Source organism: Triplophysa rosa, linkage group LG3 (genome assembly GCF_024868665.1).
Source record: "Triplophysa rosa linkage group LG3, Trosa_1v2, whole genome shotgun sequence".
Taxonomy (NCBI): Eukaryota; Metazoa; Chordata; class Actinopteri; order Cypriniformes; family Nemacheilidae; genus Triplophysa; species Triplophysa rosa.
In genome coordinates, this window is record NC_079892.1 from 15,546,375 (window position 1) to 15,571,664 (window position 25,290).

General features: G+C 36.4%; 2 protein-coding genes across 2 annotated transcripts in view; one reads left to right on the plus strand and one right to left on the minus strand.

Moving 5' to 3' along the window:
- The window catches only part of LOC130551589 (NACHT, LRR and PYD domains-containing protein 14-like), a 30,831-nt gene extending 13,161 nt beyond the window's left edge, over positions 1-17,670 (plus strand). The window contains exons 14-29 of the mRNA XM_057329315.1: positions 146-212; positions 405-2,097; positions 2,310-2,480; positions 2,692-2,856; positions 4,731-4,904; positions 5,476-5,649; positions 7,112-7,285; positions 7,422-7,583; positions 11,329-11,502; positions 12,528-12,701; positions 12,823-12,996; positions 14,211-14,384; positions 14,657-14,830; positions 14,967-15,140; positions 15,549-15,722; positions 17,180-17,670. Coding sequence (XP_057185298.1) covers positions 146-212; positions 405-2,097; positions 2,310-2,480; positions 2,692-2,856; positions 4,731-4,904; positions 5,476-5,649; positions 7,112-7,285; positions 7,422-7,583; positions 11,329-11,502; positions 12,528-12,701; positions 12,823-12,996; positions 14,211-14,384; positions 14,657-14,830; positions 14,967-15,140; positions 15,549-15,722; positions 17,180-17,315 — 4,134 coding nt within the window. The 3' untranslated portion in view covers positions 17,316-17,670. The remainder of the gene's footprint in view (positions 1-145; positions 213-404; positions 2,098-2,309; positions 2,481-2,691; positions 2,857-4,730; positions 4,905-5,475; positions 5,650-7,111; positions 7,286-7,421; positions 7,584-11,328; positions 11,503-12,527; positions 12,702-12,822; positions 12,997-14,210; positions 14,385-14,656; positions 14,831-14,966; positions 15,141-15,548; positions 15,723-17,179) is intronic.
- A 3,830-nt stretch (positions 17,671-21,500) lies between these two features.
- Positions 21,501-23,103, minus strand: LOC130551598 (uncharacterized). The gene is made up of 4 exons (XM_057329328.1): positions 22,990-23,103; positions 22,533-22,636; positions 22,280-22,429; positions 21,501-22,207 (listed from the first exon to the last, which is right to left on the minus strand). The coding sequence occupies exons 1-4, from the start codon at positions 23,066-23,068 to the stop codon at positions 21,752-21,754; spliced, it is 789 nt and encodes a 262-aa protein (XP_057185311.1). The 5' UTR covers positions 23,069-23,103; the 3' UTR covers positions 21,501-21,751.
- Between the last annotated feature and the right edge of the window lie 2,187 nt (positions 23,104-25,290).

A 25,290-nucleotide genomic window follows, 5' to 3' on the forward strand; every position in this document is an offset into this window, starting at 1 on the left:
TTAGAATGTTTGGATTAAAATAAGATGCCTAAGTAATATACTGTAAAGCCTTTTTTGATAGTGCCTTTTAGTCCCATATATTCATACTTCATGTCTGCAAAACTAGCTTTAGTGTGTTTTATTGTTTTTGTTTATTATATTGGAGGACAAGAAAACTAAAGACATGAGTCAACCGCCCTGTCCAAAGAGCAGCATGCAAGAATACTCTCAAGGTAAGCAATAAACAAACAAGAACTATGCTTTACATACATACATAAAAATAAACCATATGAAACGTAGAGAAATTGTGATATTGTCTGACACTTTTTTTGATAATATGAGCTTGAGTAGATGACTTTTTTCGTTTAGATGCTCCTTACACTTCCTAAATTCTTTGATACAGACTAAATTTATATTCAAAATAGATAATATTGGTGATGCATCAGAAGAAAACACAAGTGTAGTATCAGCATGCCATTTGAAGACTTTCAAACAGAGAATGAAACAGCAGCTCATGTATTTGGAAGAAGGAACATTTAATGGAGAAAGACAGCTACTGACGGACATATTTATAGAGCACAACATGAGAGAGAAAACGTTTCTCTGCACTGCTGATGATAAAGAGATTATGTGCAGCAAGATCTTTGAAGGAGAGAACATCAAAACCGTTCTGACAAAGGGTGACGCTGGCTTTGGAAAAACCGTGTCCGTGCAGAAGTTTGTTCTGGACTGGGCTGAAGAGAGGACACATACTGATATCAAGTATATATTTCTGATAACATGTCAGAAGTTGAACATCATCAGTGAAAATGTGATGAAATGTAGCTTCATAGAGCTTCTGCAACAATGTTTTGACATCACAGAAGATTTGAAACTTTGTGACTCTGACAAGATCATGTTCATCCTTGATGGTCTCAATGAGTTGAAACTTCCTCTAGACTTTGAAAGAACCAAGAAGATTACAGATGTAAATCAGTCAGCTTCAGTTGCTGTTCTACTAACAAACCTCATTAGGAGAAATCTGCTTCCAAAGTCTCTTATCTGGATAACCAGCAGACCAGGAGCAGCCGCTCAGAGACATGAGACATATGTTGATCGCGTGACACAGCTCAATGGGTTTAATGACAAACAGAAAGAAAAATGTTTCAGGAAGAGTATTACAGACCAGAGGATGGCTAATAGAGTCATCAGTCACATCAAGACATCAAGACGTATCCACAGCATTTGCCACATACCAGATTACTGCAGGATTCTAGCAACAATGTCAGAGGCAATGCTCTGGACAGATCATGAAGAGATCCCCAAGACTCTTACTCAAATGTATGCAACATTGCTAGTAGCTCAGACTAAAATGCCCTCTCATTTTCTGACAAAAGAAAACATCCTATCTTTGGCCTGTCTAGCTTTTCAACTGCTTGTAAATGGGAAATCTTCTATTTGTGCTGAAGATTTGAAAAGAATGGAAACTATTATGACAAGCTCTGCAAATATAAAAACTGGCATAATTTGCCAGAACAAAAACAAGTCATTCTGTTTTGTTAATCACAGAACACAAGAGTTCCTGGCAGCTTTATATGTGACTGAGATGATCACCAGAGGCCGTAGTCATGTACACACAGGTCATGTTCAAGAATTCTCCATTCTAAAACTTGACCCAAGCTATGGAGACATGTGCTTCACAGAGTATCACTTACTCCAGAATGTGGTGGACAGGGCTTTAGAGAGACAGATGGATGATTTTCTCTGCTTTTTACTGGGTCTTTCACTGGAGTCCAGTCAGAGAATTTTACAAGGATTCCTGACACAGAGAGAAAGCGGATTCTGCATCAAACAGGCCATAACTGAAAACATCAAGAAAATGATACAGAATTCTCCTCCAGAAAAAAGCAGCCGTCTGTTTAATTGTTTGATGGAAGTAGATGAGCGTTTTTTGGTGCAGGAAATCAAAGCCCAACTAACATATGGAGTCAGACTCTCTCCTTCTGAGTGGTCAGCTCACATGTTTGTGTTGGTGAACTCAGAAGAGCAGCTGGATGAGATTGAACTGAGTAAATCTGGTCAGTTAGAGAAACACTCTCTGAAGCTTCGACCGGTGCTCAAAACATCTGGAGAACCTGAGTGAGTATTTCAAGACAAGCTGTGTAATGTTAAAAACTAATCAATTCTTAGAAATGTCCAGAAGTGATTGACTTATAAAAGTTTGTTCTTACTGTGTGCCAGTGATGAATAATATTAGCTAACATTAATGATGTTACTTTTCAATTTCAGTTTTGGGATATTTAACATAATGGGAAGGGTGAGGATGACAATTTAAACAATTTCTAATGCAGGGTGTACCAGTGTGGAATTGGTGCCAAAGGTTGTGCTGATCTGAGATCAGCTATGAGATTACACGTTCACCTGACAGAACTGGACCTGAGTGGAAATTACCTCGGAGATTCAGGAGTGAAACAGATTATAGCTCTACTAAAAGATCCTCGGTGTAAATTAGAGAAACTCTGGTGAGGGATAGTGGTCTTCTACTTGAATTTCACAAAATCAAAATATTTTTTAAGAAAAACAAGAATTTTCTTGGGCAAAAATTATGTTTTTTTCCCCTTTTTTGTTTGTTATAATAGCAATATTATTTCTGTAATTACTCTTGAAGTTGATGTATTTACTTTTACTCTGTCCCGGTCTTTCTGTTTAAACATGTGTTTCCAACACACACAGGTTGAGATCTTGTAATATTACAGAGGAAGGCTTTACTGATCTGAGTTCAGCTCTAAAATCCTGCTCACATCTGACAGAACTGGACCTGAGTGGCAATTTCCTTGATGATTCTGGAGTGAAGCTGGTGTCATCTCTTATGTCTCACTGTAAACTGAAGAGGCTATTGTGAGTGTTTTTACTATGTCCAATATTTTCATTATTTTATGGGCACATGTAGGGGTGTCAGTTTTTTATATATGCGGTGGGGGAGGGTCACAAAATGGCAAAGACTTGATGATAGATCATAGGATCTATGAGTGCTTTCCACCATCGCACCGAACCATTCACGTTGCTTAATGATTCCACTCCGTGCTGATCCAGGCCAGCCGGTATGTAAATGGTTTCATTTTCCATGCACAGGATGAAAACGGACCTTTTTTAGAATGTAAACACAAATGTGTCACACACTGCTTTGGTAACGCAACGGACTGAGCCGACTTGAAAAACGTTTTCGTTTCTTTTGGTACCCCCTAGCTCCAGCTGTTAACCAGCTAACTTAAAGTTAATTCCTATTTTAATAATGTGCTATTTTGGCTACAGAGAGAAACTGTTATCTAGGCAGCCGACGAGTTGTTAATCCCTGTATGGCGATGTCACTACATGCATTCTATCAGCATGATTCAGCCTGGTTAGACAACCGTGCTAAAAATTCCAGGCCGAGAGCGGTTTGTAATCGTGCTGTGCTGAACCAGGCTCTCGTGGAAACATAACCGTTACCATTTCAGACCGTGCTTAGGGCGGTTCGACGCGATGGTGGAAAAGTGCCCTATGTTTCTTAAAAGCCACCTGTGTGTGCGTGCATGTGTGCGTGCACATGTTATAGGAGAGATGATGAAATTCATCGGTTTCATATGTATTATTGGTGATGATAAGGCACAAATCACATACAACACATAGTAAATGACATTACAATTGGTCAAAACAGGCAGAGCATACATTTGAACTTGTTTATAATTTATTTTAATAAGTGGCCCGGGCCGGGACTAAAATGTTTTTGTAGACTTGATTGACAAGAAAACCTTTCTGCCATTTCTAGACAAAGAGTGACTATAGCTACTGCTAATGATCAATTATAACATCATTTAGATTTTTAGAAAAAGTTAGCGTGTGTAACGTTGCTATTTGAGCATAAAATGCAAAGCTACAAATTGCAAAAACCACTCTAAAGGGAGATACTCTCCTGAACAGAAGTCACTTCTTTACGAACTACAACACAATTCTTGACGTCACAAAACCTGGTTCTTAACCCTTTCATGCATAGAGGTCACTACAGTGGACAGCTCTTAAAAAAGCCAGTTCTTGCTTAAACATGGCACAGTTCAGCCACTACAGGGGACTGTAGTTACACCTCTTCACCCCTTCAAAAGTATATTTAAAAAATGTATAAAAAAGAAGTTCTGATCTTGTTGCACAGGAGTATAGAGGACCATTAAAAAATGTGTATTGTTAAAATATTACACAATATCCACTTTCACAAACTCCTACTGATTATATACAGGTATATATTTTTTTTCATAATAAGTATTTTTCCAAAAGCACTTTTTGCCTAATAATAGGCTGAATTTCCAGATGAGGTCTATTTGACGAAAGTCGCCGCACACTCGCTAACCTCTGTTATACTATTGTGACCAAACACAACAGACTGGATCAGCGTTTGGTTTAAGCATTCGTAAATAATCTTATGTACTGTATGTTAAATGATGTTATTACACGAGGAGAGAGTCAATTATACAGTTTAGTGCTAAATGAAACACACATATATGACTGCATTCCTAATCAACTATTTCATAGAGCTTGCTTATACTGACAAATATATTAATAGCATTTGTGACATGAAAGTTACTAACCTTTACATGATTATGCTGGGCAGTATATTCTGTAACTATATTCAGTTTTATATTTAACTGTATATATTGAGTGCTCTCATCTCCATCTAATTATCTGTTTGATTCTCACTGTATTCTGATTAAAAAATGTATATGTGGTTCTCACACACACAGCTTGAGATCTTGTAATATTCATGAGATGGGTTGTGCTGATCTGACTTCTGCTTTGACATCAAACCCCTCACATCTGAGAGAACTGGACCTGAGTAATAATTTACTTGGAGATTTAGGAGTGAAACAGCTTTCAGCTTTACTTGACGATCCTCACTGTAAACTGCAGAAACTATGGTAGGTTTTGTTGTTGTTGTTCTGATAATATCTTGGTAAGTAAGAGATATAGAGTGCCATTAGGTCTTTCTGATATCAGTGATTTATTGATCAGATGTTGAACTGAACAGGTGGAAAAATTTCTTCTGAAAAAGATCTTCAGAAAAGATTATAGTGACTCCACCCAGTTAGCATAATTGAATTGAATCTCTAGGCCAAATCCAGGCAACACTCATCATTTCTGCTCATATAAGAACATTATGGTGTAGACCAGATCTAAGGACCCATACTCTAAAAACAGTCCTTAACTGAACATATCTCTGTGTTATTTCTTTGGAAAACACATTCTGTGTTACTTTCAACACAACTTGTTTTAGAAAGCAACACGATGTCTGTTGAAAGTAACACATAATGTATTGAATAAATTAAAAAAAAAAAATGTGTTAAAATTAACACATCCATTTTAAGAGCGCAGGCTAGTAACTTATTGTGTGCTAGACATGTAACATGTGCCAGGAAAACATTTCTACCTGGCCATTGGGTACTGTATACCGAATATATGTGTCTGATTGAGAACATCTTATAAACACAGGTTGAAGTGTTGTCGTATTGGAGAGAGAGGCAGTGCTTTTCTGCTTGCAGCTCTGCAATCAAACCCGTCACACCTGACAGAATTGGACCTGAGTGAAAACGTTTTATGTTCTTCAGGACTAAAAGATGTTTCTTTTTTTTTAAATAATTCAAGCTGCAGGCTAGTGAAAATAATGTAAGTATTTTCATTTACATTACATGTTTATATACTGTATGTATAATCATATAGAAAACATGTACAGTATACTTTAGCTCTTTTCGAAATTCATGTTCAAATTTACCAACTGAGCTATAGAAATGTTAGCACAGAGATGAAACCTCATAAAATGCTGCTGGTGGAGGCACTCATTTACTGAACGCTCCTATGAGCTGCATTTTAGGAAAGGGACAAATGATCTATTCAGTTGCGTGGGTTGGAAGATATGTTGGGGAAAAAACAACCAACCAAGAGAGCCAGTTCTTCTCTTGCTAGGTAAGGAATAATGTACAGGCAGCCGGTTGTTATGGCAGAAATAAGTGTGACAGTGTGATCAGGACCCGACGCGAAGCGGAGTCTTGTATCACACTGAAGGGGATTATTTGGCGATAACAGCCGGGATGCTCGTACATTCTCCCGCTAATTACACGGTTACTTGCCACATGAGAAAAAAACTGGACAAGAAATGTGAATTTGAATTTTTTTATTAGCTCATTTTTTACTATAGCGGCAACCTATAGCCGCTGAGGGGCTAAGTAGCAGGGATAATCATTGTTGACGCGTTCCGTGCCTTTAAAGTCCACATTTATTGACATGACGCACATCCAATATTAAACAAAACTGATGAAGACATTTAAGACCAAAAACAAAAGAGTACGGTCAACAGAAAGTGATCCCCGCTTGCTCACCCCCTCTTCACCTGCACATGAAACCGGAATAATGAAGTCAGCTAAATCACACCTGAACCCCAGTGAAAGACCACAACCTGGAAATGCATTTAAAAAAAAATACAAAATAAAGGTCAAATATAACGTGCACTTACACATACCTTCCGCTAGGAAAAGCCGTTTACTTTCGGTTTTAAGGTAAGAAACGACGTTCAAATGTCACAAACAGGCAATTTGGTTTATCATTTGTAAATATAATGTCGTATATGTCATTAAAAGACATTTACAATAAATTTGCCAAAGAAAACTGTCAAAATGATTCACTGCATCCGGTTACCATGTGTTATTAGTTTTGAGCGGTTGTTATCTGGGAATAACGGACTTGCAAATGTCGCGACTGGCCAATCAGAATCAAGCATTCCAACGAGCCGTGTAATAATCAGAGTGAACATAGTGTCTATGGTAGTTAACAATTAGTAATTTGAGGGTTGTCATGGTTTTCCATTAAGATTATTTGTTGTTTTTATTTTGTCATATATTTGGGGAAAACTACTTTCATGGGGCGTACTTAAATGTGTTCTTCTTGTGCTTTCATAGAAGATTGAAGACATATACAGTAACAATACTGATGGACATTTTTTATCAGATTTAGAAGATTATTAGTGTTTCTAAAAGTTCCAACAGATACTGTTCATTTCTTTGTCTCTGTGCTTATCTGTCTTATTCTGACTGTAGTCTAAAAGTTATTTACATTTATCTCCTCTACCACACAGGTTGAGATCTTGTAAGATTCCTGCGATGGGTTGTGCTGCTCTGAGTTCAGCTCTGAGATCAAACCCCTCACATCTGACAGAACTGGATCTGAGTGACAATGTGTTGAGTGATTCAGGAGTAAAACAGATTTCAGCTCTACTAAAACATCCTCAGTGTAAACTTCAGAAACTGTGGTATGTTATAATTTTAGTGTTGTAGATACAGTACAGGTAAACATGCCTGAAAATTTCTTTATGTAATTGTTTCTTAACTATCTATCCAATATCCTTTGTTTTACTGTGACATTTTTTTGTCTGTCCACACACACAGGTTGAGATCTTGTTTGATTCATGACAGAAGTTGTGCTGATCTGAGTTCAGCTCTGAGATCAAACCCCTCACATCTGACAGAACTGGACCTGAGTAACAACTGGCTTAGTGATTCAGGAGTAAAACACATTTCAGTTGTACTGTGTAAACTGAAGAAACTCTGGTAAGTTATAGTGTTCCTGGGGAAATGGCCTGTGATTGCTAAATGGGCTGTAGACTCTCTGAGATAAGTGAAGAAACCTGTTTGTGGTTATGTTATGCCAGCAGACTTAAACAAAGACTTGTAATGAAAGTAAATATTTTAGTTATATAGTCTTTGCAGCCTCAGATTTGTCTGTACAGCAATACATGAACAAGTCTCCACATGCATAGAAATACACACAATCCACAATAAAAACACAAAAAAGAGTCGCCACACCGATCAAAAACGTTGGTGTTTGTGAGGGTTTTGTGAACTAAACTGTACTGGTGAGTTCTGGTCCTCCTGCTTTGTTTATGAATACAACATAATTTGTTTCTGAGGTCAAAGGCGCTTTGGGTCTGTCAACACACTCCTTTAACCTCAGTTATTATTTTTCTTAATTTTTTTCTCGCCACCAGATTTAATGTATAATATAGTTATACCATATATACATGTATATACAAGTTTGATTGTATTATTCAGTAGTTAGATATTATTATTATTATTTCTTATAATTAGGTGTTGTTTATTATTAAGTTTTTTAATAGATGATTACTGTTAACAGATTTTTTAAAACTCAAATTTGAAGTTTTATTAAGACGATCCGAGAAGGCAGTGGCTGCAAACATACGGGATTATTTCACCACACGGTGTCAATCAGTGCTCTAGTGATCACAATGCTGCAGTGTGTGGAAATGTCCCCGCAGTAACAGACCGGTGTACATTCTCTAACGGCTCAGAAGTTAACAGCAACAACAACGTTTATGAGTTTATGCCGTGAACCTCGCATACTTTTAGAATTTAGCGTTTAGTCGATCGTGATGAATTCTTATTGCAACCAATGTAAACACAACAGCTCACTACTTCGATCAGACGGCTTCATGTTTTTTCCAGGCAGACCGTTATAGAATGTAACATGCACGACTCACAGAAATCCTGTAGGATTCAACCAATAAAATGACGACTTCGAACGTGCTGAAGTGTTTCCAGAAAAGTGTGCTAAATGCATCAGACAATCCGGCAATAGTCCGTCGGTGTGACATCTGAGGCTGAGACTATGGTTTTAATAAAAACATATACCAAACTTTCCCATACGGCAAAAAATATATTTCAAAGTATACAAAAAATGGCCAAAATATAGCTGTAAGCAGCGACACGGGGCTAACCCCCCACTAATTTTTGTGTCATCACATTTAGAGAATAATTGATGTGTTTTCGTATGCTTAGCTTTCTTGAGTGAACTATATTTATCATGCTTTATTTTTGTTAATCACTCATTTGATTAGTAAAAATCTAGATGGTTCCAGAGCCATGTATGAATAAAAATGTGAATTTAATTTTATACTTAATTGTTCTTACTGTCAGTTTTAGGTTTTTTTGTCTTTCAGTTTTAATTCATTTAAGTGTGTTAATTGATTTATATGTTTTATTTCTTATAGTCTACAGCTATGTTTATATCTAGTTTGAACTATTATGACAAGGACCCCTCACAAAGGTTTGCATAGGGCCCCGAGACGTCTAGGATTGGCACTGGAATTAATGACCGTCAGAAAACTAATTTCAGACAAATCGTTCAAGAGTTATAAGCAATCTCCTGAACGCTAGATGGTACTGTCTTGAAACTTCATGTGTATGTCCGGGACTGTAATTCAATGGCGCGTACCAAATTTTGTGCAGATATATCATACAATTCAAAAGATATTACGATTTATGTCAAAATTCAAAATGGCAGACATGCCGGCATGACTCGAGGAACCCGTAGATACCGAGATCACGATTTTCTGACAAACATATCCAAAGTTACGAGCAAAAATAGCCATTTTTCAAATCTCGTGACCCATCTGTGGCGATGTTCCCAAATTTGGCACGGAACCCCAGTCCGAGGTGTCGATGAAGCGTATTGAGTTTTGTGCCGATAGATCGAAGAATGGCCGAAATACAGCATGAGATCCTTTTTTGGGTCAACATGTTTAACTAAAGAACATCATAAGCTTTCTTTTGACCAGTAGCTCATACAGTTCTATTAGTCCAAAGATTGTCTGAGACGATTTTCATGACAACCAGTCACAATTTCTAGGACTAGTAACAAAAAAACGCAATACTGTACTTTTCAAGATGGCCTCTACTGTAATGGGCAGAGTCTTAATGTAATGCATGAGCGTGATGAGTAGAATTTCTGTAGATCAATGGATTCAAAAGTTACAGCTGTTTGAAAAGTGCATCTTTGAACTGCTGATGGCGCTATAGAGTGAGTGCTAGAGACCCCATACTTGGTCACATGACAAATGAGTACCACCACTACGAGTGTGCCAAGTTTCATCATTTTCCTACGTACGGTTCATAGGGCTGCCATAGACTCCCATTGGTTACGAAGAAGAATACCAACAGAAGCAGTAGTGGCATAGCCCCTACTGGGCTTGGCCCCTAAAAATATATTTGCTTAATATATATTTCAAAATATATTTTTCATCCGCAATTAATGTTGAAAAATATAACCATTATTGTGATCAGTGTTTGCTTTAGTTGGGCTCTTGACTCTTGACTTTCATCAAGTAAGTTATCTTTCCTCTCTTTTATGCAAAGTGTCAAGCAGAAATACAATTGAGAGGTTTCTTTAACTAATATTGGGGTTGATCCTTTCATGATTGATGTAAATGTAAAACTACTGTGACAAAATAAACAGATAATTTTTCTGACACACTTTGACATCAACACTCATCAAACAAACCTCAAATAAAGGCGAAAATCATTAAACTAATTCAGATAAACTTATTAACTGCAATGCATGCTGGGAGTTATTAATGAGTTTTGTACTATGATGTTACCCAGCATGCATTGCAGCATGAAGCTTTATTTTGTTGGTTGTCACAATTGTTCAGTTTCATTCAGTACACTGATTCTTCATGTCTAATTGAGTCTTTAGTTTGACAGTTTTAAGGTGTTTAAATACTGTAGTATCTAACAGTATTCACACATTAACAACACATGACACTCAAAAATGAATTAGATCACATCAATTACATCACCACTTAAAAACCACATCACATGATGCCACAGGATCTTACCTTTCTTTGCTGTATAAATGCATTATAACACACATGGATGGACAAAGGAAACCTAACATTAAAAACCAAGAACCCAAGTAAAGCAAACACTGATCACAATAATGGTGATAAATGGATATAACTGCAGGTGCAAAGTATATTTTGAAATATAAACTAAGAAAATATATTTTTTGTGTATTTTGAAATATACAATGTTTAATAAAAATAAATTGTGCTTCAGTCAAATCTTTTATCTATTTATTATTCAGAATGTGCATTTGGATGGGAAATATATTTATAGGAAAATTTCAGCAAGTTGAAGTTTTTCATCTTACCTAATCAGTCTCACCCATGCTTTCCTCAAATATTTTGTGTCAGGAAATTGTGAAAACTAAGGTAAGGAGGTTGATGTTTAGCTTTAAAGCAGTATGATGCTGCAGTAACACCAGTTGATTCAGACATTAGTTTAACTGTGTTGCTATGCTACCGGAAATACTGCTTCTCTTACCGAATATAGGAAATGTGAGAAAGGTCTATTTACAGGTGCTAAACACAAAATAACCAAGACAAACAAGTATAAACATTGACATCCAAAATAGTCATATCATTACTTTTGTATGTGCTTATAGTCATGATCTTATTTATAGTAATACAAGTCAGTATGTGTGCCCTTTCACACACAGGTTGAGATCTTGTAATATTACAGAGGAAGGTTGTGCTGATCTGAGTTCAGCTCTGAGATCAAACCCCTCACATCTGACAGAACTGGACCTGAGTGACAACTGGTTTAGTGATTCAGGAGTAAAACAGCTTGCACATATCCTACAGGATCATCGGTGTGAACTACAGAAACTGTGGTATGATGGTGTTCTTTTTGTATACTGTGAACTTTAGTACTTTCTGATGACTGTTTACTTTTTCTCATATAGTCAAAGAAACAAAAAATGTGCTGTTTAATGTCCCGTTTTGTAGCTTTAACATCTGAGGTTGAGCCTCTGGGTGTTTCATTTCCCAAAACAAAATGAGGAAGAAATCATAATTGTAATTACAAGTTGTCCCTCTGCCTCTATATGACTCCGTTTAGAGGTGTTGTGAGGCTGGCTATTGAAATCCATGTTTTTAAATAGATGCACATGGCTGTTTTTAAAGATATAAGATACAAATTTTATATTTACTCAGCTTTTGGGCCAAAAAACTCAGTTTACCGAGTAATGTGCCCAAAATTAGTTGAGGTAACTTACTACAAGATAAACATATACACAGTTTATTTTGGAGAAACATTGGTCTATCAATTGTTCAAACAGTTTGTTAAATGCATTTTACTACAGAAGCCACACTGCGTCATACAGTGACCTCAACACTGACTGCTCAAACCTCAGTCATGGTGACATTCAACAAAATATTCATTTACAGTAACTCTAAATACAACAACCAACAGTGGCACAACAATAAAAAAGGCCAACAAACACTTAAACAGTAATCCTCTTTACTTATATTAACTATGTAATAATTTAATATGCTTCAGTGCATGCTGGGAACTTTTGGACTCATGTTTAATATAAATTGTTTGTTTGACCATTGGACAAAGACTTGAGTATCCAGTAAATACAGTTATCTTTGTTCAGGACTAATCTACCAAGCATTTGGCAGACTTACAGAGCAGTTACTCTATACATGTCTTTTTATCAGTGTGTGTTCCCTGGGATCGAACCCACAACCTTGTGTTGTTAGCGCAATGCTCTACCAACTGATTGGTCAACATACTTTTTTGGTGCACTCGTCAGTAAACAAACCGGGCTTCTCGTTTGCTCTTAATTACTGTACATCTGTTTGTCTGTTTGATTATGAGTCTGAACATATGTTTTGTTTCTCACACACACAGGTTGAGATCTTGTCGTATTAAAGAGGAAGGTTGTGCTGATCTGAGTTCAGCTCTGAGATCAAACCCCTCACACCTGAGAGAACTGGACCTGAGCAACAATGAAATCAGAGATTCAGGAGTGAAACACATTTCAGCACTAATAAAACATCCTCGGTGTAAACTAGAGAAACTGTGGTATGTTTATTTTGGCATTGTAGATATATAGACACGTCTCACAGTTTATATGTTTGTTTTTATTCTCTGTCTAGTGTTTACTGTGCTTTGATTCACACGATTTGTTCTTTGTCACACACAGGTTGAGATCTTGTTATATTACAGAGAAAGGCTGTACTGAACTGAGGTCAGCTCTGAAATCAAAGCGCTCATATCTTACAGAACTGGACCTGATTGACAATGATATTGGAGATTCAGGAGTGAAAAAGTTTTCAGATCTACTTGAAGATCCTCAGTGTAAACTAGAGACACTGTGGTGAGTGGTTGTGGTCTAAGGTATAAAGTGTAAAACACAAAAAAACAAAGTATTTGAAAGGGTGTGAACATCACAAAAGCTGTGATTATAGAGTGGAGGACATTTTCTGACTTTGGGGCAATTATATAACAAGCAATATCAAATGATAAACATACACGTAGACTGTTTTCTGGAAAGTAATACATTTAGAAGCCACATTCAACTAATAGGGCATTTTCACACTGCACACACGACCATGGTTCATCGTCTCAGACCAGCCGCTTTGGTCCACTGCGAACATCACTGGCGCCGCAATTACAGTCGAGGCAAAACTCCCCTAGATAGTGAATGGGGGGCTGAGCATTTTGAACATCAAAAGCACAATAACATTTACATTTCTTACCACATTTCAGTGGTATACAATCTATGTATAATACAAAACCAATTTATCTCTAGTTACTTTAAAGTATGAATATTAATTGTTGTCATAAGAAGTTGTGAAATATCAATGAACTATGCCTTGTTATGGGTGTAAAGGGGGGTGTGACCACATAGGTTTGAGAACCACTACCATAAAAGAACCATTTTTGTCTGGATGGTTCAAGAACCTTCAATACCCACAGAACTTTTTTGTTGCACCAGTTTCTTTATAGTCAAGAAAGGTTCTATAAAATCTTTGTCTAGACTATGAAAAGATAAGAAGAAAATGTGAACCTTTGACCTAAAAGGTTTTTTGAAGAACCAAAACTGGTTCTTTTATGGCATCACGTGAAGAACCCCATAAGAACCTTTATTTAGTCGGAGTCTGTGGCAGTGTGGACAGTGCTTCAGACGTGGAGCGCAACTGTGCTTTGGGCGACCCGAGTTCGAGTCCGGCTCGAGGTCCTTTCCCAGCCCCTTCTGTCTCCCACTTTGCTTCCTGCCCTCTCTACCACTGCACTGTATAAAAAAGAACCTGCATTCAGGGCAACTCCATAAACATCATGAAACGTGATAGAACTTTTAAAAAGACAAACGGATCGAAATACCTTTTTGAGACACTACAATTTAAAAGGGAGAAACTGTGGTATGTTTTAATTTTGTATATAGAATCGACAAATATATTTCAATGTACAGTATATTCAAGTATTGACTGTTTCTATGCATAGAAGCTAAATGATTATTTTTTACATTATCTGTCAAATTTTACCCGTGTTTTGATTCATAAGTTATTTTGTCGTTTCTTACACACACAGGTTGAGATCTTGTTTGATTCATGACAGAAGTTGTGCTGATCTGAGTTCAGCTCTGAGATCAAACCCCTCACACCTGACAGAACTGGACCTGAGTTATAATCACCTTTATGACTCTATGGTGGAAAAGCTTACACTTTTACTAAAACATCCTCAGTGTAAACTTCAGAAACTGTGGTATGTTCTAATTTTACTGTTGTAGATACAGTACAGGTAAATAATCACCTTTATGACTCTATGGTGAAAAAACTTACACTTTTCCTAAAAGATTCTCAGTGTAAGCTAAAGAAACTGTGGTGAGTGATAGTGGTCTTGTTTCATTATTTTTTCTTGAAAGTATAAACTATACCTTTTGTTTGGATGAGCAATAAGACAATGGAGACAAAGCATTTGATTTAAGCCAAATGATGCTGTTTTTTGAGCTGCTGACATGTTTCTCACACACACAGGTTGAGATCTTGTCACATTAATGAGGAAGGTTGTGCTGCTCTGAGTTCAGCTCTGAGATCAAACCCCTCACACCTGACAGAACTGGATCTGAGTGACAACTGGCTTGGTGATTCAGGAGTAAAACAGATTTCAGCTCTAATAAAACATCCTCAGTGTAAACTTCAGAAACTGTGGTATGTTATAATTTTAGTGTTGTAGATACAGTACAGGTAAACATGCCTGAATATTTCTTTATGTAATTGTTTCTTAACTATCTATCCAATATCCTTTGTTTTACTGTGACATTTTTTTGTCTGTCCACACACACAGGTTGAGATCTTGTAATATTCATGAGATGCGTTGTGCTGATCTGAGTTCAGCTCTGAGATCAAACCCCTCACATCTGACAGAACTGGACCTGAGTGACAACTGGCTTAGTGATTCAGGAGTGGAACACATTTCAGCTCTAATAAAACATCCTCAGTGTAAACTGCAGAAACTGTGGTGAGTTTGTAGAGTTAATATACATTTGCTTTGGGTTTCAGAATAGAGATTGTTAATCAACGTCACGCTGCGTTGAATGTTACGCCATCTTGTGAGGATGGCTGCTAGTGTGTTCAATGCAGTGTTTTGTTTTTCTTGTTTGATTAGGAAATATAACTATGGTAGGTCGGTCTTGCTGTGTTAAAACTGCAATAGCATTACACGGAGTCATTCAGGAAAAGTCCATGCTTCTTTCACTTTCGAACTCTCCATATATCAAACAAAACAAGTAACGGTACATATCAAAACAATAATAGCAGTGGAGTATGATCCTCCCAAGATGGCGGCGCCACTGCAACATGCAACATAGAGCTTCACATTCTCTATAGGTGTAGTTACCCTTATATTTTACATGTATTTCACACACAGGTTGAGATCTTGTCATATTAAAGAGGAAGGTTGTGCTGATCTGAGTTCAGCTCTGAGATCAAACCCCTCACATCTGACAGAACTGGACCTGAGTGAAAATAACATCAGAGATTCAGGAGCAGAGCAGCTTTCACTTCTGCTTAAAGATCCACTGTGTAAATTAGAGATACTCTGGTAAGTGTTGGTATTGTGTTGTAGTTGTGTAAGTGTGGTTCAAAATTGTGTATTTATTGTCAATTTCCACCATTTTGCTACTTATACCAATGACAAAAATAAGAAATATGGAGCGTTAAAATATTAACATTCATTAATACAAAACTAGTTTGCAGATTTGTTAATGAAAGTGTTTCATAATGACAGACTTAAACAGACTTAAGTGTTGTATTTAGAATGATTACAAAGTAAAGGCATGAAATGATGAATGATACAATAACCTAGTGGCCTGAACCTCAGAGCTCAGGTAAACAAGAAGCGCATGAAGTAAGGGTAGAATCCAAGAACAGAGCTCAAGGAACTTTTAGGGAATAGAAGAGACATCTTACATTTCCTATTGATCCTTTCCTTGATCATGTGACTAAACCTAATAAGATACAATCAAACTGACCAATCAGAAGACCACCTTTAACCCCCACAGTATTAGACCCACAAACATCTCAGCCAACATTTCCGCCTTTGGTCTTTAGAAAGGCAAACGGTTCCTTTTGGGGGAAAAATGGGGGCTGTGATACAGCAATAAATTCTTGTTGCTTTTTCAACCCCACAGTTGTTTAAGAATAGAGATATGAACCATTTTCATATCAAAAAGAAAATGAAAAGATTACTGAGAAACTTTGCAGATAAATCTAATTATCTAACGCTTTAGATTTGGCCTGCAATGTACCGCATCGCATTATTAAACAGATTTTACAGCGTAACTAATTGTAACATTAATGTACCTCTACAGTACATGTCTGTAGGTAAAGGGGAACAATTATGCAAAGATTGGGGAATAAAGAAGTCAGAAAATTAAAAAAAACTATTCATACAGTATTTTAAAACTAATGGGTAACTATTTTTTGACTTTAGGATTCATTTTTATTTGATCGATTTTAGAATTGTTGGTCACAAATAATTTATTTTAATTATCAGTTATTATGAGTTATTTTGCTGAATTTTAATGTGTAGAATGTGCAAAATCAATGTTGATCTTTTGAGACTATAATCAAGTAAGAGCGGTTTGATTTGGATGTTTGTATGGCATTCAGTTCCCTTATATATTTTTTACATTTTCCTTACTCTTACGTTGCATATTGTTCCCCTTTACTTACAGACATGTACTGTAGAGGTACATTATTGTTACAATTAGTTACGCTGTAAAATCTGTTTAATTATGCGGTACATTGCGGGCCATAATCTCTAAAGCGTTACCAATTGTTTTATATTGTACTATAATCTAACCATAACCTACATGAACCGAGTCAAATGACCATGTTGGTATGTAGTAAGAAAGACATGTCAAATATAAATTGAATAATTATCTTGTTTATTTTTACCAGTAATACTTTGTTTACAAAATAATGTTATTAATGAATCATTATTTATCAAATAAAACTATGTTGACTATTGTATCAATGTTTTTATTTCTGTTACAGGCTGAATTCCTGCAGCATCACACATGAATGCACTCATCTGCTGAAATCACACAAGACAAAAGTGTATCTCAATGTTGTAAACTTAGGTGACACAGCAGAGCTGGAGACTTGTTTTAGTCAAATGAACTTGTTGTAAGCAAAATACTGCATGTACAGTATGTGATTTACACCAGTATTACATTTGATCCACTTACTGTATCAACATTGAAAACTCAAAAACTACAGTAAGAATTTTATTTCAGAATTTGGGGTGAAAATATTTATTGTATGGTTATCTTTGTATAAGCTGAGGTGGTGACTGGAAGGTTGTGATGTGGGATGTGTTTTTTTCTGTTAATCGAACAACCACATGTGATGTGCATCAAAACATTATAAAACAAGTAAAAAAACACCCTTTTGGCCCTACCTCATTTTTCTTTGCCTTTTTCAATAATTCTGTTCAGTCATTTAACTCAAAACATATTGTACAACTAATAAATAAAACATTGAATTGCCCCAGAATGTTACCATTTCTCGGCAGGACCACCGGCGGAAACGGCAGTGTTGACAGGTAACGTTATGCAAGAAAATGCAGGCAGAGAGTGAGGACAGCCTACCTAGCGAGATACTGTCAATGGAGAGTGGAGCGCAACTTTAAGAAAACTAAATTAGAGGTATTTCGTACAGCATGGAAGGATAGTATTCGAAAATACAGGAAAGCCCTAATAACTTCTAGATCCGCCTACTTTTCATCACTAATAGAAGAAAACCAGCACAATCCTAGGTTTTTATTTAACACGGTGGCTAAATTAACAATAAATAAATTGTCAGTGACTTCTGATCCTGTATATCAGCATAGCAGTGATGAATTTATGAACTACTTCACATATAAAATCCAAGATATTAGAGAAATAATTATAACAATGCAATCAGAAGTGAAACCCGCTGAACAAACTAACTACAGCGCCCTTAAGGAGAAAATGCAATTATTTTATACCGTAGATCAAGATGAGCTGTCTAAAATTATTAGATCATCTAAATCAACAACATGCATACTAGACCCTATACCTACAAATCTACTGAAAGAGATGCTCCCAGAAATTATAGATCCTCTTCTTGGTATTATTAACTCATCTCTGACATTAGGACATGTGCCTAAAGCATATAAGGTGGCTGTTATAAGGCCCCTTGTCAAAAAACCCCAACTCGACCCTAGAGAACTAAGGAACTACAGGCCTATATCGAATCTACCTTTCATATCTAAAGTTCTGGAAAAAGTAGTTTCAACTCAATTATGCTCCTTCCTCCAAAGGAATGACATCAATGAAGAATTCCAGTCTGGATTTAGAGCATGTCACAGTACAGAGACTGCTTTGATCAGAGTTACAAATGATCTGCTATTGGCGTCTGACCGAGGTTGTATCTCGTTATTGGTGCTGCTAGACCTTAGTGCTGCATTCGATACCATTGACCACAGCACACTCCTACATAGACTCGAAAATTATGTCGGCATTAAGGGAATAGCTTTGAAATGGTTTAAATCTTATTTATCCGACCGTTTTCAATTTGTAGCAATAAACAATGAGGTGTCACGCAAATCGCAAGTCCAGTACGGTGTACCACAGGGCTCAGTCTTAGGGCCTCTGCTCTTCGCATTATACATGCTACCTCTAGGAGATATAATAAAGCGACACGGAGTTAGCTTTCACTGTTATGCTGATGATACTCAACTTTATATTTCCTCGAAGCCTCATGAAACACAGCAGTTCCATCGAATAATGGAATGCATAGTCGATATAAAAAACTGGATGAGTAACAACTTTTTATTACTGAACTCGGACAAAACGGAAGTGTTACTTATTGGACCGAAAACTGCTATAAGTAACAACCAAGAATACTGTTTAACTATTGACGGATGTTCCATAAAACCCTCGTCGTCAGCAAAGAATCTTGGCGTTCTATTCGATAGTAATCTGTCATTTGAGAGCCACGTCGCCAACACCTGTAAAATTGCGTTTTTCCATTTTAAGAATATATCTAAACTACGTCATATGCTGTCAATCTCAGATGCAGAGAAGTTAATTCATGCATTCATGACATCAAGACTAGATTACTGTAATGCACTGTTAGGTGGTTGCCCTGCAGGCTTATTACAAAAACTCCAATTGGTCCAAAACGCGGCAGCTCGAGTTCTTACACGTACAAAAAAGTATGAACATATTAGCCCGGTTCTGTCAACCTTGCACTGGTTACCTATAAAGCATCGCGTTAACTTTAAAATCTTGCTTATTACCTATAAAGCCTTACATGGTTTAGCTCCTCAGTACTTGAATGAACTCCTTTTGTATTACAGTCCTTCACGTGCATTACGCTCTCAGGCGTCCTGTCAGTTGGTAATACCTAGAATTTCAAAATCAAGTGCAGGTGGTAGATCCTTTTCCTATCTAGCGCCTAAACTTTGGAATAGTCTTCCCTGCACTGTCCGGGAGGCAGACACACTCTGTCAGTTTAAATCTAGACTAAAGACGCATCTTTTTAATCTTGCATACACTACTCTTCCATAATATAAATCTTCAGAGGGTTTAGGCTGCATTAGTTAGATCAACCGGAACCAAAAACACAACTGATGTACTTGTTGCATCAAAGAGTACAGAACAGTACTCTACTCTCAGCCAGTCTTGTCTCATTGTTCCAAGGTTACCACAGCGAGCAGGATGCAGTTCATGGCCTGACCTGATGGTAGAGCGGAGAATGGGAAGTGGGGACCTGACAAGAGCTGAGATGATAGAGCTGGATAAAGAAGGACGCGGTCTCTTGACATGTCTTCACCACAAAACTTCAAATGCTATTAGATTATTAATGATAATCTTAAACTATAATTTATTTTATTATTAAGTTTATTTATTTTATTTAGCCTTGTTGTGCAAGTTCTCTGGAGCTTGTGCAGAGGCAGCAGCTTTTGCCAGAGGGGAACTGGAATCCCCTGGTTGGGCCTGGGTTCTCCTGAGGTTTTTTTTCTCGATTAGAGTTTTGGGTTCCTCGCCACCGTTTGCATACTGTTTTTGCACTATCTGCCTGACCGGGGGGGCTGCTTTAGAATCTTAAAGTTTTACTTAATTAATATTGCATATAGGAATTTATTATCTGTTATATTTGACCTGTGCTTCTCTCTCCTTTATCCTAAATGTGTGCTCTCACTGAGCGTGTGTGTGTGTGCGTACTTGTCTGTGTACGTACGTGTGTGTGTGTGTGTGTGTGTGTCTCTGTGTCTGTGTGTGTTGGTGCGTGTGCGTGTTGTGTGTGTGGAGTGTTTTGTGTGTGGGTGTGTCTGTCTTCTGTGTTTTCAACCTTTTCTTGTTTTTGCAGGTACAACTTTGATTGTTTTGCTTGTAGTCAATGTGTCTCATGTACAGCTGCTTTGTAACAATGAAAATTGTAAAAGCGCTATATAAATAAAGTTGAGTTGAGTTGAGTTGAGTTGAGAGAGAAGCAAGGGATGAAAGAGATAAGGAGAGAGGCAGAGCGAATGCAGAGTCATGCTGTACTGTTTTGCAAACTTTTTAGCAACGGATTAATTTATACGCATCCAACTAAGTGTGCAAGGTTTCTGTGCATGACAAATTTTTAGGATGACGAATACAAAAGCGTATATGATCATTTCGGACTGTATGTGCAAAGACCTTTAGAACACAATATTAGATTCTAATTTGTAGGGTAAATAGTCAAGTCAAGTTTATTTTTATAGCGCTTTTTACAATTTGCCATCAAATAGCTGTACAGGAAAAAAACATGTTAAACAAACAGAAGAAATACAAAGAAAAGTATAGAAATGAAATACAAACACATACATATGTATACAAATATATAGGTAATGCAGTAATACTATGTGTTTTGTACTCTATAATGTAACATAGTGCAAGTCTTTTGAAACATTAAAATGCATAATCAACTCCACTGTACCTGTATGAATAATTGTCTGTGGGTTTTAATCTGGCGGTTATATTTATAGCTCCATTATGTATGCATATTAAATTGTATTTAAGATGCGAGTTGTTATAGTATCTAGTTGGTTTGTGGGATTTTGACAGGTTTTTATATTCATAGCTCAATAAATACACTGTAAATGCATGCACTGTAAATTAAAGTCCAACCAATATTGGTAGTAATTAAGCGCTACTACTAAATCCAGAATAAAAAGTTGACTGTTGACATTTAAAAATCATTTTTTATATTTTTTTATGCCTGATTTTCCCTGTAGGATATAAAACTACTGATATTATTTCTGATACATATTTGTTCTTTTCTGTTCTATCTATATGCATTTAAAATAAACAAAGCTGAAATAATAAGCAGTGTATTTTTGTTCAAATGTCTATGATTATTACAATAAAAATGACTTCATACGTATACAGTTAGGAACATTGTGACATTTAAAAATGAGTATGATGCTTTTATTAGTGCTCTCAGTGATTTAATATGTGAAAACAATTACACATACAAATATGACATTAACTGAAACTGTATTGTTTACATCTTTGGTTGTGGTACCACAGAGTCTTTTCTGTAGTGCTTTGCTGTCTGTGTGTTTCTAATTTATTGCTTATCTCTCCAGAATGGAATTGATGTTTGTCGTGGAGCCACACCATCTGAACAAAGAATAAAGTAATCGCTTGTACTCACACAGTCAGGTGTGAGCTTCAGACAAACAAAACAAAATTCTTTATTGCATCTAGTGCATACAATGTTTTTACAGTGCTCTGTGCTGTGTGAAATCAGTAAACCACATGTTGGACAAGCACGGACAGCTGGACAGATAATATTACTAGCATCTGTTAAAGTGATATTTCCACAATCTCTGAGCAAATCCAGATCTTTGTTGCTGCATGCTTCATTGTCACATCGATCAGATCGAGGACGATGACCCTTCCATTCTCTCTCACATTGCCAACAGAACTCAAAGGTTCTGCCATTCTTTGCAGTGCACACTGTACATTCAACACAAATATTAGCTGAGTCTGTTCTCTCGATGAACCAGTTACAACCAGGACACTAGAAAAAAGAGATTGTGTAGTACATCAACAACTTACAAATCAAAGAAAGAGATGTGGGAAGTATACTTACATTCTTGATGTCTACTTTCTTTCTAGTAGCGTTGTTGGCAAGTGTTTCCTCGAAGAATTGTTGCTCTTCAAGTGTCAGTTTAGCTAGTTTACGAACTTCACAGTAGGACCATTGTTCATTACACAAAGGGCATCTCAGCTCTGCTTTACCCTGCAATGAACCTTGTGAGCACTGATCTGTACTGTACACTCAATAACATTTAAATGCTTATTCAATAACTAAAAAACTAGATTACTTAGAAAATAACACTTACATCAGTCAGCTGTATTCTGCAGTAGTCAGTCAGTGTATCTGGACCAGTGATGTGACCACAGGACAATTCTGCTCTTAAAACACCTGGATCATCATCATATGGATCTGATGGAACAATTAAATTACAGAAATGTAAATGGTCTGCACCACGCTGCATAAAGAAAAAAAACATAAAAACCTCTGTCGTTTTTTGTAAAGCATGTAGGCTATTGTAAAAATGTCCCGTCCCTGAGCGTCATTGCATCAGATTATTAGGACGCAGATATACTGAATCTGTCATGAGGATGTTAAGTAATACAACAATGTATAAACCACTTCAAAATATATTTTCATTTACCCCTTATTACAAAATGTATATAACGACATTAAGGTTATTTTTTTCATTATGTCTTTTATCTAGTAAATTAATTCGATGTGCCGCATTTCTTTTTATTCATAAAATGTTAAAACAAACTCACCGATATCGCTGGCCTTTTTCACGATTTGAATACCCTTCACGCGGTCAACTGCATAATATTGTTTCTTGTAACCTGACATTCTGATTAAGACAATGTTTTCACGTCTGTTTTGCCTTTGACTCACTTTCGCTTCACACTTTCCAAACAGGTTTTCTCAGAGACCATGTGACGTTAACTTAAAAACACACGTGTTTGACAACGAATAAACAGAAGCAGAAGCTAAGTAAAGATTGCATCACTATCTACATTCAGAGGAACAGACTGTTAGTCATGTTAGTCATCTCATTTTTTTCTATAAAGACTGATCATAACTTAAGTCAGCTACACAAAAACAGCCTTCACTTTTGTTCATGGAAAAGGTTCAGTGCAAAGACCAAGACCTTAGGGAAAAGATCCCTTGGGAGATCCCTTGCTGTACAAACAATGATAACAATACTTTCAGTTTCTCTGAAACACAACGTTTCTCCTGACAGAAACAACAAATATCATTATAGCTGTTAACTAGAGCATTATGTTAAGGCCTGACAAGTTTTACATGCAAGACAAATATGATTATCTTGAACAAAAGTTAATAGTTCTATTTCTTTATAAAACTAGGTTGGCAAAACTGGAACAAGAATACTTCATAAAAAATACTTTGGAATATTTTTTTTCACAGATAAAAGAAAATGTTTCTTTTTTGCTGCTCTTTTGCAAGCATTGGTATTTTCCATTTAGAAAAATGTAGTGTTTGTCAAGAAACATAATGTTTAAATTGTCTTTAAATATTGACTCATTTTTAGTCATTGCTATTATGTCAGGTTTCAGGATCCTCAAATCTCTCATAAATAGTTAATTATTGCTTTTGTCATCACATAGCCTAACTCGTTTAATTAAAAGAAAATCACACACAAGACCTGCTGGTCTCTATAAACATTTAACTGTACTTATATTGTCCTATAGTAGGATCAACATGCACTTTTTTTCATTTAAAATACACATGTGACCTTTAAGAAAATTGCATTGGTCTTTGAAACACATCTAAGAAACCTAAGTCCAAAACAACAAAATATGTGGCATTTCTTGTTCAATTTGCTTTGCGGCCACACATTTTTTTCAATCTTGTACATCACACAGTGACAGGATTTGTGCAGCTTTTATGAAAAAATATCTCTGATGGCTGATCCTGATGACAGGGTATTTTAAAGGTTGATAAGTGTTTGTTTTGCGTATTAATGATTTATTTTCTTTATACATTCTGTACGGAACTTTACAGAACCTTTTTTGGGTCACAGGTCTGTCAGATAACAAATTATTTCTGTGTAAGGGCTCCATCTACTGGACATTCAACTAATCTGTCATCTCTTTGAAATATCAAACAATTTCCAGTAAACCCTCTTACAGCAAATTAGTAGAGCCAAGTGGAAACATACTAATTTTCATGAATATTACAGACATTTGGTGAAGAGAGAAAGTGTTTGATTGAAATGCAAAACGTAATCTAAACGAACAGAAAGAACAGATTTTATCATTCCCATAATTTAGATACTTTTTGGAGTCATCTTACTACATTTTCAAGCTCCTTATCCACTACTGCCATTCTGCTCCTTACCAAGCACCCTGGATCTCTTGTACAGAAATTATTTGGACCACCGCAATATTTTTACTATATACTGACACACCGACAATATAACAACAGTGCAATCGAAGAAATTGCTCTTTGGTTTAACATGATTCAATCATGGACAGTGGTTCCACATGTTTGAGTCATGTTTTCTCAACATGAAATTAACATGTAGCAAGAACATAAATGAATCAAGTAACCTCAACATGTAGAAGACAAATCCCCATTATTGTGATCAATGTTTGCTTTAGTTGGGCTCTTGATTCGTCTTTTAATGCTAGATTTTCTTTGCCTATTGTAATCGTCTTGTTCTACATTTGTTGCAGGAAAGACAATGAGGGTCCAGCAGGATCCAGTGTAGTCATTGTGAAGTTACTGGGGTTGATATGTTGTTCATGAGATTGTTGTGTTATTGTTAACATTATGTGATGTTATTAGGGCTGCAGCTATCGATTCTTTTACTAATCGAGTATTCTACTGATTTTTCCATCGATTAATCGGGTATTCGGATAATAAGTACTTTTTCTTTATTAAAAAGCAATACTAAATATACAAGAGAAAATAAGACAGGTCTCTTAAAATGAGTAAAACAACTAATTTGTTTCCTTTTTGGAACAATTTGTTTTTATTGCTGAAATAGCATACATTAATATCTGTGAAAACTAAACCCATTTAGTACATTCCATTGCCATATTAAA

What these genes read in the sequence shown, in the direction of transcription:
- LOC130551598 (XM_057329328.1), bottom strand. Translation starts at nt 23,068, where the DNA reads ATGTCAGGTTACAAGAAACAATATTATGCAGTTGACCGCGTGAAGGGT. An exon ending in GAAAAAGGCCAGCGATATCG is followed by an intron (nt 22,637 to 22,989) that starts GTGAGTTTGTTT and finishes TTGTTCCATCAG; the next exon opens with ATCCATATGATGATGATCCA. An exon ending in GCAGAATACAGCTGACTGAT is followed by an intron (nt 22,430 to 22,532) that starts GTAAGTGTTATT and finishes GGTTCATTGCAG; the next exon opens with GGTAAAGCAGAGCTGAGATG.